This window comes from Xenopus laevis, chromosome 7S (assembly GCF_017654675.1).
Source record: "Xenopus laevis strain J_2021 chromosome 7S, Xenopus_laevis_v10.1, whole genome shotgun sequence".
Lineage (NCBI taxonomy): Eukaryota > Metazoa > Chordata > Amphibia > Anura > Pipidae > Xenopus > Xenopus laevis.
This window is the reverse complement of record NC_054384.1, coordinates 93934419-93948532: the sequence shown is the minus strand read 5'-3', so window position 1 is coordinate 93948532 and position 14114 is coordinate 93934419. Positions and strand designations below refer to the sequence as shown.

The 14114-nt window shown below is 42.1% G+C and overlaps 1 protein-coding gene across 2 annotated transcripts in view; it reads left to right on the top strand.

The window, feature by feature from the left end:
* Positions 1-6545, top strand: part of grik5.S (glutamate receptor, ionotropic, kainate 5 S homeolog) — a 119237-nt gene extending 112692 nt beyond the window's left edge. For both annotated transcript variants that reach the window (XM_018228108.2, XM_041571565.1), the window contains 4 exons: positions 112-337; positions 3211-3339; positions 4476-4597; positions 5837-6545. In XM_018228108.2, coding sequence (XP_018083597.1) covers positions 112-337; positions 3211-3339; positions 4476-4597; positions 5837-6298 — 939 coding nt within the window. In that variant the 3' untranslated portion in view covers positions 6299-6545. The remainder of the gene's footprint in view (positions 1-111; positions 338-3210; positions 3340-4475; positions 4598-5836) is intronic.
* Positions 6546-14114: the final 7569 nt, after the last annotated feature.

The window sequence follows — 14114 nt, the reverse complement described above, 5'->3', positions numbered from 1 at the left end:
CTGGGGGTATTGTCTTAGTAGTTATGTGTGTGGTTACAGTATCTGTACTTTCTTGGCACCCTTTGACAAAAATACTTACACTACAGCTTATAACCTGTTTGCCCTACACAGAATTCACGGTATCAAACATACCAGCGCATGTGGAACTACATGAACTCCAAGCAGCCCAGTGTGTTTGTGAAGAGCACTGAGGAAGGAATAGCACGTGTGCTAAATTCACGCTACGCCTTTCTGCTGGAGTCCACCATGAATGAATATCACCATCGTCTCAATTGCAACCTCACCCAGATAGGGGGCCTGCTTGATACCAAAGGCTACGGCATTGGAATGCCTCTAGGTAATTATTAAAATTACTTATCACTTCCCATTGACCCCTTTTGTTTACTGATCACATTTAGGGTGGTGGCACACGCTGCATTCCGGGAGGGTTTGTCTCCCAGCGACAAATCTCTTCTTCGGCCGACTAATCTCCCCGAAATGCTTTCCCGCCGGCTAGAATGTGAATCCACGCTGGGATGGCACTCGGATCGCTTCGTTTTCCGAAGTCGTCCAAAGGTGCCTCACGAGGAAGCTACGGGCGACTTCGGAAACGATCCGAGTGCCATCCTGACGGCGATTCACATTCTAGCCGGTGTGTGTGAGTAAGGGTGTGTGTCCTATTAGTGAAGGCAATTAGGGTGTGGCTAGTTCTTTAAGGGTCAGAAACAGCACGCTCCAGAGCAATAAAAACTTGGACCCGATACTGATATATGCTTTACATCTGTGGAAGCATAGGCATTTCCTTGTACCAAACACAATTCTGCAGGGAAATTAAAGTAGTGGCCCTTTAAATCCAGAGCTTCGTTGTCTCATATTAATATAATGCAAGAATGTTCAGTTCTACTCACGCTGTAGGTGCCATAAAATATACAGTACATCTGTGTACGCAGCATTACGTTTCTTTTACATGTACACCCACCATTTGTCTGACTGTACTATACACAGGTGTGAGTAGGTGGGCAAAAGGCAGGGGGCAGATTTAGTCAATAAGATAGCCATTGAGAGTGGGACGTGAGAGTGGGAGGCAGGGTGGGGGCATTGCGTGCTTGACATCAGACTTTCTGCCTCCTTCAGCAACTCTCGGGATGGTTCAGAACATATTTTCTAGGAAAAGAATTGTACATTTCTTCGATCATTGGCAGTAATAATACCAGGTTGTTCTAAGAGGGGCAGACTTTGAATCTGCTCAGAAGTGTAGAGGGTGCTGTAGGGCACAGTTACAATCAGGGTGGCCGATACCAATGTAATTAATAGGGAAAAAAGATAAATATATAGGAAGGCTGTCCTGGATTTATGGGAAGGCCACAAAGGCCTGGTCCTGGAGCAGCAATATTTTAGGGGCAGCATGCCACCCAGCCACATCCTAGGGACACACAGGAGAATTTACAGCTCTTTAAATCCCCTGCAAGACTAATTCCCAGTGCTGCAGCGGAACCCGAGTGTGCCTGCGGGCGTGCAAGCAGGGGATGGGCACAAAGTGCAGTCGCAGGACCCTCTGGTCTAGGTACTCCCTAATCATAAATTCAGGCCTGCCAAGGGCTTGCCCATGAGTGTAGGGTGTCCTGAATGACTTTGCTTTAGGGTCCAGTTATTTCCTGCTCTTGGTTACTATTTTCAGTAGAACTAACATTTCCTTGAATGTATCCTGCATATAAAAGCCATTTGCTTGGCTATACAGGCCTTCACACACAGTAGGGATCACAGAACAGCAGTTATGGGCAGGAAGAGTGGGAGGGGTAGCTAGGAGCTAGTGTACAAGGGCAAGATGGCAAGAGTAGGTCTAGATGTTTACACTTATTATTAGTGTGCAAAGTTTATTTTCCCTTTGTCCAATGCATTACTGTAGAAAGTTGTGGCAGTGACTGTTTCTTAGCATGGAAGTCTAGTTGCCAGTGCCAGGTATAAATGTGCTCACCCTCCCTATTGAGAAAATGAGGACTTTGTTGGAATGGTTCCCAGAGGAGCATGCGGATAAAGACACAGTCCAGCCTGGAGGCATAGTTACTGAGAGAGAGCTTGGGTCAGGGGCAATTCAAGTTATTCTGCCTTGGGTATTAGTACAGCTAGGCACGGCTTCTGATTACTCTGCAAAGGAAATGGCACATAATTAATCTCTGGCTGCCCTCCTACTCTTCAGCTACCTGCCAAGTCTGCGCATTACATCAAGGCTGTGCCTTTGCATGAAGCACCCAGACATTACTCACACTGTGCTCAGACACAGCTCTCACCCACTACCCACACACTCAACCGGCTGAATCATTTATCCGTGACATCCATAGGGGGAATATACTCTATACTTCATTCACGCAACATATGTTGCACTCGTTTGGAGTCGCAGCAACACTCATAGGCTAAGCTTGCCCATTATAGCAGTCTCAGCCCCACTGCATTGTAACTGCCAGGATAGCTCTGACTGCAGTGTGACATTGGTCAGTACGAAGAGCTCTTGCCTCCTCTTGTGGTGCAGGCAATGAACTGAAACTGATTTATTTTAATTCAAGGGATAATGCTTACAAACTTCATCATTAATTATATTGTCTCAAGTAAAATAGATAAAACATGAAAACATTCAATTCAATTACTTTTTGAAAATGAAAGTTTTTGTGAAGGTAAAGTGCCTTAATAAGATGGAGCCGTGCCATAGCTATCTGTGAGATCCCTGTTATCAGCATTCTGCTGCCAAGTGTAAAGGAACCATAGACCTCTATGGGCCACCAGAGGCCCTGGCTACTTTTAATAGTTTTGGGGGGGGGGGGAAGAAAGCAGAACAGCTTTATTAACACACAGGCAGGTACAAGGCAAGGCAGAAGCCGGGCACTGGTACATGTAGGATGAACTGGCAGATAAGCAAGGCACACACTGTATTGCAGCACTGGCAGGGTAATAATCAAATACAGGGTTATAGTACTGGGGCTGCCTTCAGGAATCACATATTACTAAGTTAGCAAGTCCCTTCCCACAAGGGGGCCCCAATTACTAACTGATTAGTTACCTAGATCATAATGAAGAGATGTTTGCTTTTATGGTCTACTGCAGAATGTTGTCTCGGGATGTGCTACTACTTCCTGCTCCATCTATAGTTCTTTGCATGCATCCTCTTTCTTCCTCTTATTCCTTCCTCTAATTCCTTCCTCTGCTCTAACCTTTACTGTGGATTTCTTGTCTCTTCAGGGTCTCCGTACAGAGATGAGATCACTCTTGCAATTTTGCAACTTCAGGAGAACAATCGACTGGAGATACTGAAGCGCAAGTGGTGGGAGGGAGGCAAATGTCCCAAGGAGGAAGACCACAGAGCCAAAGGTAAGATACATTAGGACACTGAGAGCAATTAGGACACTGAGAGCAATTATATCAACTTTTGGGATGCTCATCTTCTGCTCTTCTCCCCATCCTTTCTCTTCATTGCGATTGTTATTGTTCTAGTTTTAGAACTAGTTATAGTTCTATGGTTTTGTCTACAATTACCTTGGTATATTTTACATTGTGACAACTTTAAACCAAATCATAATTACAATATCTGTATTGAAGATAGTGGTAGGCAACCTGAAACATCTTCTCACTCTCTAAGCAAATGATTCTTCTGATCTTCAAACTTCTTCTCAAATTCATTTCCCTCCCTTTTGACATCTTACATCTCTTAAATATAGACCTGCCTCTGAACCTGCTTAGCCTCACTTGAAGGTATTATTCCCATCAGACACTTTTGATCTCAAACCTAGCTTTCTGCATCCCATCTCAGCATGATCAATCTGCTGCTTGAGTCTCTGATTCCTCTTAAGCATGTCTGATCTCCAGGCTGCCATTCTAAAGCCTCTTGTAGCATCTTCAATCTCAGTTTTGCCTCACTGCTACCTGAGAATTTGTGATTCTCTCTGAGCATATCCAATTTCTAGTGGCAGCTCTATGACTAAACCAAGCATCTTAGATCTCCCCGGTCATTTTTTATTTCAAACCCAGCTAGTACCTTTTTATTCAGATTCCAAACATTTGATTTCCTGTTACTGAAGCTATCTGATTTTTCCTCTCCAAGCAGTGACCTTAACAAATTCTAGCTAAGAATGTCCCACCCAATGCCTTCTCTCTACCTATGATCCACCTACTTTGGCACCTTAGAGGGTGCCAGTCTTTATTGCAAACTGTTAAGTAATTGTATGTGTTTTGGTGAACTTACCAAAGGTGTTGCGAGAGCTAGCTCAAGTGAATCCTGTACCTTACTCTTGCTTTGAAAAGGCCAGGGTACAGGTTGTTGTGCTTATAGGTGCTTTCTGTTGCAGTTCAATGATATGTAGGTAAGCATACTTCCATTCCCTGTTTGTATGCAAACCAATCCTAGAAAATCAGAAATTTGGGACATGCTTCCCATTCTCTCACTGATGCCTTTTGCCTATAATTGATGGTGTTCTTCCCTGCGATAATGCATTTGCCTATTCTAACAGGACTAGGAATGGAGAATATTGGAGGAATATTTGTGGTTCTGATCTGTGGTTTAATAATTGCCGTGTTTGTGGCCATTATGGAATTTGTCTGGTCAACAAGACGTTCTGTGGACAATGAGGAGGTAAGTATTTGCATTGTAGGGAAAGAGTAAATGAGTGCAAACATTTACAATACCTACTTCAGTGAAGTTTGCCCTGGGAGGGTGTTTGAGTACAAACAAGCCTTTGCAGGCAGTTTGAATTTAATGAGCTGAATACATGATATTATATCATTGACCTCTGTTTGAGTAGCCTGATCTGATGCTGATCTTGTATGGCTTAAGCTGGCCATAGACGCAAAGATCCGATCATATGAATCAACGTACGATCGGACTTTCCCATCTCCCGACCCTCCACTAACCATTCAGATCAGTCTTTACCATTCCGATCAAATTAGAACAGATCACCCAATGTTCTGCCCCTGACAGCAATCGTACGATACTTATGTCTGACAACACTAGTGACAGTCTCCCACTGAAAATCGTACGATCGGCAATACACGCAGAGATAGTATCGGCAGGCGACAGAAATTTTCTAACCTGTCCGATCGACCAAACGACCGATCTCCGCCAGACGAAAAATGTCGGAACTCTCCACACATGGTCCAAAAATCGTACGAATCCACGATTCGTACGATCGGATCTTTGCGTCTATGGCCAGCTTTATAGTCTTCCCACTAGTGCTCTTTGAAAGACTTCATTATAAATCATTAGCCCGTGTTGTAGGCGGAAAAATAAGTTGGTACATGGGATATGGAACAAATGATACCACTTTATAGCAAGAATATGAATTTACAGCTCCAAGTGGAAAGGAGTTAAATGCAATGTAATAAGTGAGTACTTAGAATTGATGGTTATCATATACACAATGTATACTATTATATATAGCAACCTGACTTTCTTTTTAATGAGATTTTAGCCACAATGGGGCAAAGCCTGTAGCAGGGACCAGAATCAGGTACCTTTGGCCTTAGCTATTAAATCTGGCATTAGACACAGAGCAAATAGGTATGAAAAAAGTTATTGGGCCAGAAATTAAAGATAACTTCTAGCATTCTAATCAATAGTATTTTCCTGCATGGCCCATCATGTGGGCCTGAAACACAGTAGGTGTGATATAACAGGTGGGCCACAGTGCCATGCCTTGTTATTTTCCAGAACAACGAACCATCAGATATGGTGGGACCTCCATCTTCTTGGACTTCACATTCACAAGTTTTTATTTTTCTATTTGTTTATTAGTCACTATTAATGCATAGCTGTTTTTATGTAATGCTGTAGACATTTTACTACACTTATTGTCTGTTCTTTTGCTTGCCCCAGATCTCAGTTTGCCAGGAGATGCTGAGTGAGTTACGTAGTGCTGTGTCTTGTAAGAAGACATCTCGTTCCCGACACCGACGGCGCCCACCTCGCCATCTGCATGGCCGGACTCTGCTCTCTTTGAGCCGACCTCCCCGTTCCACCCGAGAGACCCGACTTTGCAATGGGCGCCTATATCAACCCCATCAGCACCCTCCTGCCCCACCTCACCCACCCCCTGCTCCTGGTGCCCAGCGACTTCATGAGGACCCTCCGTCTTCATCCACCCGTGGAGGGTGTGCTCACTTTAGAATTTGTCAAGAATGCAGGCGGATACAGACTTTGAGAGGTCCACCACCACTTCCCCGACCACCTCAGTCCCCCAAACCCCCTCCCCCACCTCCACCTGCTCCTGAAAATGTAACGCCCCATTCACACCACCGGAGACTGGTAGACCCTTTAGATGCTGGAGCACCTGAGTGAAACAGGATTTCAGATGTCGTCTTATGGAGACTAGCTGGTGTATGGACCATTAAAAAGCAGGGGAAGAATGAGACATGAAGAGGGAGAATTAAGGGCACAATGAGCCTGGACATTTGCCCATTCTCTCTGTTCCTCCCAATGCTCTGTCTTGGAGTGGGAGCCTCCTCTGTATTCATCAGAAACACTGCGATGCCTCAGTCTTTTACAATGTACGCTGTGCGTGCGAAATAAACTGCCCCTTCCCAAACTTTGTGTGCCGATTTGCCCCATCCCATTTCTCACTGCCCTAACTTGTCTTCTGAAAGTGGGTGAGAAGAACATGGTATCCCAGCTCAGGGTCAGTACCTTCTACCCCAGCAAACTAACCCACAATAAAACATCACTAAGAAGATGTACGGTATCAAAGTAACACACACACACATATATATATTTATTTATGTGTGTTCGACATATGTATATTTATATATAAGTCCCTCTGCATCCACTTTTTTTAAATAAAAAATTGCAGTGCTGGTGCATAGGAGACAAGGTTTAGCTGGGCCATTGGGGAGGGGCACCTGAATGATAAAGACCTCTATATGCTTTCCATTATAAGCCCAGTACCATCCTATTTACAACTTTTATACAAATGAAAGAAAAAGAAGTGGTGTGTATGTTGTTGTCTGTGTTATTCTGTTGGAGTAATCCGAGAACAGCTTTTAGCAATGGACATGAACAACGGCTATTGGAATGTTGCATTCAATGGCACAATGATGGGTAACCCATGGAATTGCATGACTGGCTCCATGATCAGGACAAGCCTTACCTTCCCCAACTCTAAGAAAACCATAGAAAGGGGAATTAACCATTAGTTGAATTTGTAGTGTGCAGGGTCAGTATACATTACAGCAGAGCCATCCAAAATTTGACAGTACCAAATGGTACAGGAGATATATAGGCATATGGTGGAAATAAGATAGGCCTAATAATTGTATTAAAATGGGGCCCATTAGGGCATGAGCCCACTGAGCGAACCTCTTGCAGGCCAGTCAAGACCTGTGTAAAGTTGAGTTCCTACTGGAATTTACTCTGGCATCCCAGCATAATAATGGACCCTCTAGGTAGGAAAAGATATTTTTATTTTCAGTATATACATCAGCTCTTCAACCTGCTGCCCGATTAGCTTTGTATTCACTTAAAGGGTCATCATACTTTCAGATTTTCTGCAGAACTCTAGTTAGTACTGGAGAACCCCAATAATTTTATTACTGGCTATGAAACCATTTATGCCTATTCTGACCACACCCACTGATATAACGCTACGCCATTGAGCTCCTCAGTCGTACCCCCTCTTGGCTTCTTGTTAGAGAACACAATAAGACACAACACAATAATAACACAATAATAACACAATAAGAGGCTCATTGGAAGTGATTTGAAAGGTATTGGCTGGGCAGCTATGATAAGGCTGAAATTGTAAGCTGAGTAAGCAACACCTGCACTGAAGTTTGGTGAAATAAAGTAAAGTATTGGAAATAATTCTACACTCTGCTACAAATATTCTCCTTAGCCATTAGGAAAAAGAAAATGAATGTATGGTGGTGCCTTTATTTATATCAATTCCCAGTACACAGAGGGAGAGAATAGCAGAGGGTTGCACTCATAACCCTTTATTCTTACTGCAGATAAGATCACCTTTAAGTGGGAGCAACATTGTGCCTGGAAGTCTTGGGTCAAAGGCTGTGCAAATCCAATTACTTATCACCGTGACTGAATTAGCCCATGGCTACACTGAATTTCTCATTTACAGTAGGTCTTTTACCATGAACAAGACACTTTCAGTATTATGTTGTTTGTACAGAGATGAATATACCGTCTTTTATATAAAATAAAGATAATGGAAGTCACCAAGGAGTTCGAATACCACATACAGTAAAGGCCGTAGCTGGTTATTTTATAGTCTGCAGAGAAATCTCGTAGATTGGTTCCATTAAATTCTCTTGAGAAAACTCATTGGTTGGTTATTTTATATTCTCTTGAGCATAGATTTAGCTGCCCTGGGAGATGCTGGAAGTTGTAATGCAAAAACCCCTAGAAGGCCACAAATTGCACTACCTGTTTGTATGCTGCTATTTGGTTAGTGCAGAGCTGTATGTAAGGAAGAATTATTAGAACTTTTTCCTGGTTACATTAATTCCTAATGCATATTTATGAGATTATATATTTGCATTTCTTAGAATTCCACTGAATTAAATTTCTTGACATTTTAAACCCATAACTTAATTTGCTTTTTAAACACACACAATATTCTCTCCTGCACCCCCCCCCCTCCAATCGAGAGATTTGACACTAAGCAAATATATGTGAGATTCTGGTGTTCTTAGCACTCACATTACTTTTGCTTAATTTTGCTCTATTTTTATACAGTTTTTAAGTCAACTTTTTTATGCTGCAGCATTATCCAGCATTGCTCAATTTTACCCAGAATTGCTGAGCAATATCCAATGCTACCCACCATTACTCAATGCTATCCAGCATTATCCAACTTTACCCAGCATTGCCCAACATTACACAGCATTACCCAACAGTACCCAGTGTTATCCAACTTTACCCAGCATTGCCCAACTTTTTCCAACTTTACCCAGCATTGCCCAACATTTCCCAGCATTACCCAACAATAACCAGTGTTATCCAACTTTACCCAGCATTGCCCAACATTACACAGCATTACCCAAAAGTGCCAATTATCCAACTTTACTCAGCATTGCCCAACATTTCCCAGTATTACCCAACAATAACCAGTGTTATCCAACTTTACCCAGCATTGCCCAACATTCCCAGTATTACCCAACAATAACAAGTGTTATCCAACTTTACCCAGCAGTGTCCAACATTTCCCAGCATTGTACAACATTTCCCAGCCCAACAATAACCAGTGTTATCCAACTTTACCGAGCATTGCCCAACATTTCCCAGCATTACCCAACAATAACCAGTTATCCAACTTTACACAGCATTGCCCAACATTTCCCAGCATTACCCAACAATAACCAGTGTTATCCAACTTTACCCAGCATTGCCCAACATTTCCCTGCATTACCCAACAGCACCCAGTGTTATCCAACTTTACCAAGCATTGCCCAACATTACACAGCATTACCCAACAGTACCCAGTGTTATCCAACTTTACCCAGCATTACCCAACACTACCCAACTTTGGCTAGTACCAGCATTATTAAACTTTACCCAGCACTGCCCAACATTACCCAGCAGTACCCAGCCTTATCCAGCTTTATCTAGCATTGCCTAACAACATAACTCAGCATTGCTACACATTACCCAGCTTTACCTAACACTATCAAACAGTATCCAACTTTACCCAACATTAACCATCATTACCGAGCATTGCCCAACACTACTCAGCACTGCCTCACTGCTAAGAAAGATAAGTGAAATCCAAGGTTCTGCAGTTCACTCGCAATATAGTGTAGTATTATCAAAATATGATATGCACCCCTCTGTGCAGTTGCTATATGATGTGATTTAAAGTCTTCCACCAAGGGAATTAATACCCTTTATCCGTGACTTTTATAGGTATACGTGGCCACCTCCTGTATGGGGTAGTGGGTACTTACGAGCGTTTAAGTCTGCCACTAGCATATAGTAAGGTTCTTTGTCCCAATCCTGATTAGTTTCCGATTTCTAAAAAACATACGCTAAAATCGTGTAAAATCTTCTTTAATACAATAAAAGGATAAAAATACAAATTGCACTCACATATGTGTGCTTAGAATAAGCATAAAAACAGTCCGTCTAGGGGTTCTCCAGTCCTGCGTTCCACTTTAGATGCTTTTAGTTGCCTGGCGTTTGTTGGTGGGACACGCGCTCCTGGTCTCCCTCTGATGACGTCACTGTTCAGCCGACGCGTTTCGTCTATTGCGACTTTCTCAAGGCTTTACTGCTGCAGCGTCAGTCTCTTACATTTTGGGTTCTTGCATATTTGCCTGCCCATGAGCGCTCATAATGTGTAACATGCTGTATATAATATATAACAACATGTACAGTGTATAATCAATGCCCAAGAACACATCACAGAGAAACACAGGCATCTGCTGATTCACAGAAATGCTGGGAACTCAATCCCATTGGTTCAGAGAAAGTCGCCAGAAGGCACCTAGAGAGCAGTCATTTGGTATTAACCTTTCTATTAGTCATGTCAACACATCTTGAAATAAACCAACATTTAAATTAGCATCACATATTTCCGTATAATACATGAGCGTGCATCTTCCTATAAAATAAGGATGTCAGGCATCACCTTGTAATTCCAAAATCTCTGACCTCATTCCTTTATTCATTATACATGAATGTCACTCAGATTTCCCTGTACAGGTATGAGATCCCTTATCCGGAAACCCATTACCAGGAAAGCTCAGAATAATGGCTGTCTCGCATAGACTCTGTTTTATATAATTAATCAAAATTTTTAATAAATAACTTTCTTTTTATATGTAATAATAAAACAGTACCTTATCCCACTCTGAGGCAAATTGGAGAGGCTTCAAATGTTTTTTTTTTGCCTCTGGATCAACTAGCAGGTGGGCAGGTTATTTACAGACTTAAAAGGTTGAACTTGATGGACGTGTTTCTTTTTTCAACCTAACTTACTACAATATGTTACTATGTTACGTGAGTCAAACTAAGATATGATTAAGCTATATACAAGAATATAACAGCGGCTTGATCCCCAAATGTATGTTATACAATTATTGGCTCACCCAATACAGAGTAGGACCCAGGTGTACAAACCCTGGGTCTATCGTGGTCGGGTGTAGCTTTAACCAGTATACAGCATACCATTAGTATTCACAGCAATCTTATGTAAGTGGAAACTCACCGAAGATGTGAGGTGGCCCGGGTGCAGCGACCCAAACCCGTAGCTGGGGAAGTAATTCAATGAAGATAGCGAAGAAGCATGCACTCCAAGAGCCAACCGAGGTAGTTAAAAGCCTTTATTCAAAAACAGCTAAAACAAACGATCGTTTGTTTTAGCTGTTTTTGAATAAAGGCTTTTAACTACATTGGTTGGCTCTTAGAGTGCGTACTTTTTGGCTATCTTCTAAGATATGATTAATCCTTATAAGAAGCAGAGCCAACCTAGTGAGTTTTGTTTACATGATTTTCTAGTGGACTTATCCGCTACAATATCCAAATCATGGAATGATCCATAATCCGGAAAGTCCCAGTTCCAGAATATTCAAGATAACAGGCCCCATACCTGTTCAGCCTGCAGCTTTGTGCCTTTATATTGTCGGTTACAGAGCCCCTCAGTGACTTATAATTAGGGATGCACCGAATCCAGGATTCGGTTCGGGATTTGGCCAGTATTCTGCCTTTTTCAGCAGGATTCGGATTCAGCCGAATCCTTCTGCCTGGCCGAACCGAATCCGAATCCTAATTTAAATGTGTAAATTAGAGGTGGGGAGGGAAATTGCGTGAATGTTTGCCACAAAACAAGGAAGTAAAAAAAATTTCCCCTTCCCACCCCTGATTTGCATATGTAAATTAGGGTTCCGATTCGGTGCATCCCTACTTATAATATCCTTATCATTTACAGTAGCAGGTACATTATCTCATTATAATACATAAGTGCCCTTTATTATTCAGCTTGCAGCCTTGTGGCCTTATATGGTCACATAACCCTCCAGTGACTTTGATTATCCTTTAAATAACGAGAACATTATTCCATATACAGTATATATATATATATATATATATATATATATATATATATATATACCTTTTTAGACTTCAAACTTGCGGTTTCCATGGATAAAAAAATCTGAGGCTGATTTGATTTCTTCCAGTGCTCAAATGGCAGCAAACGCAAGAACATTGAATTACAGTGGAGCGAGCTGATTATTGGATCTGGGTGGGAGCAGAGGTACTCCCCATCATTAGAGTGTATAGAAGTGGCACTGTCACAGCCAGGAAAAGACTAATGGAACACGCAGTACAATCAATAGAGAACTTTAGGATAATTATCAGTTCTGGGTATGCATGGATGGAGCCAAAGCCATTATTTTGTTCAGAATGGGGATTTTTATGTCACAGGAGGAAAGGTGAGTGTAGGTTGTTTTTAAAATACCGTTTCACCTTTGTCAGGAAATTATATGGATTTGCTCCCTGTAGTTCTGTGAAGCTAAATGGGTTCTGTTACCGAGACCAATTACTGATCAGTTGGATAATTGTTTCCAATTCAGAGTGAAATCTTTTCTTGCAGGGCCATCTCAGTAAATGGGTAAAAATGGGCAAAGCTGCCATGGTGATCAACAAGAAGAACTTAACAAAATAGTCAAATACAAGAGTCCTCTGCACTTAACACATTATCAATATATTTAAGACAGCGACATTTTGTGCATACTGCTACTAAAAAATGCCTTACCCTTTAAACAACACAGGGATTGTTTGTCCATATATTGCAATATATTTAAGCTGCCAACTACGTCAAAGTCATCCCATATCTGGCCAGTCAGGTGATCCCACTGGTGTCTAATAAAAGGGCAGCCAAGTATGGAGGTTTACTTTGAAAGCAGCAAGAAAGTTGCAGGTAAAACCTAGTCCCTTTGTAAAATGTATAATGAAGCAATTGAATTCTTAATGAATCAGATAAAATTGAGCGTAGGACTGGCCAGATATGGGATGACTTTGACGTAGTTGGCCAGCTTAAATATATTGCAATATATGGACAAACAATCCCTGTTTTGTTTAAAGGGTAAGGCATTTTTCAGTAGCAGTATGCACAAAATGTCTCTGTCTTAAATATATTGATAATGGGTTGAGTGCAGAGGACTCTTGTATTTGACTATATGTATTTTGTGGTCACAGCCTCATTGCACCCCCGCCTAATGGTTTTAAAAAATAGTGGTGAGCACAACTTTCCCTTGTTTGTTATAACTTAACAAAATATCCTATCATAAACCCTCTAATAACACTAGGATGTAGTAGGGGGGTGCTGCAACTGCTTGGAACATACTGATCTGGACGCTCCTTCTCCAATCCTTCTTGGCAGTGCTGTATTTACTCTGAGCATATTCCTAGGATGGCAGCTTTATGGGGTGTCTACATGGTAAATGCAATTTGTAAAAGAATAACATCCTCCTCAGCTTACCTCTGATTCTTGGCTAATTCCGTGGATAATTCATCCTGCACAGTACAGCAGCCCCATTTGCCCATGAGCCAATTGTGGGATGAGGGGGCAGGGCTGAGGTCAGGTGTCTAGAGCCTCCGGGGGCAGGGCACCTCCAGGCTGGGGACAGTTTATACCTGCAAAGGAAAATGCATGTATGCCCTAGACCAGTGATCCCCAACCAGTAGCTCGTGAGCAACATGTTGCGCTCCAACCCCTTGGATGTTGCTCCCAGTGGCCTCAAAGCAGGAGCTTATTTTTGAATTTAAGGCTTGGAGGCAAGTTTTGGTTGCATAAAAAACAGATGTTCTACCAACCAGAGCCTCAATGTAGGTTGACAATTCACATAGGGGCTACTAAATGGCCAATCAAAGCACTTGTTTGGCACCCCAAGAACATTTTTCATGCTGTTGTTGCTCCCAAACTCCTTTTACTTCTGAATGTTGCTCACGGGTTCAAAAGGTTGGGGATCCCTGCCCTAGACCTACATATTCAGGTGGAGGTATCCAAACAAAGGAAAAAATGGCAGGTACTCACAGATCCAACAAACAGAGTTTTATTTTAGGCAACAGAGCAAGTTAATACATAGCCTTACGCGTTTTGTGCGTACATCCTATGATTAAGTGCCCAGAGGCACGAAACGCATAA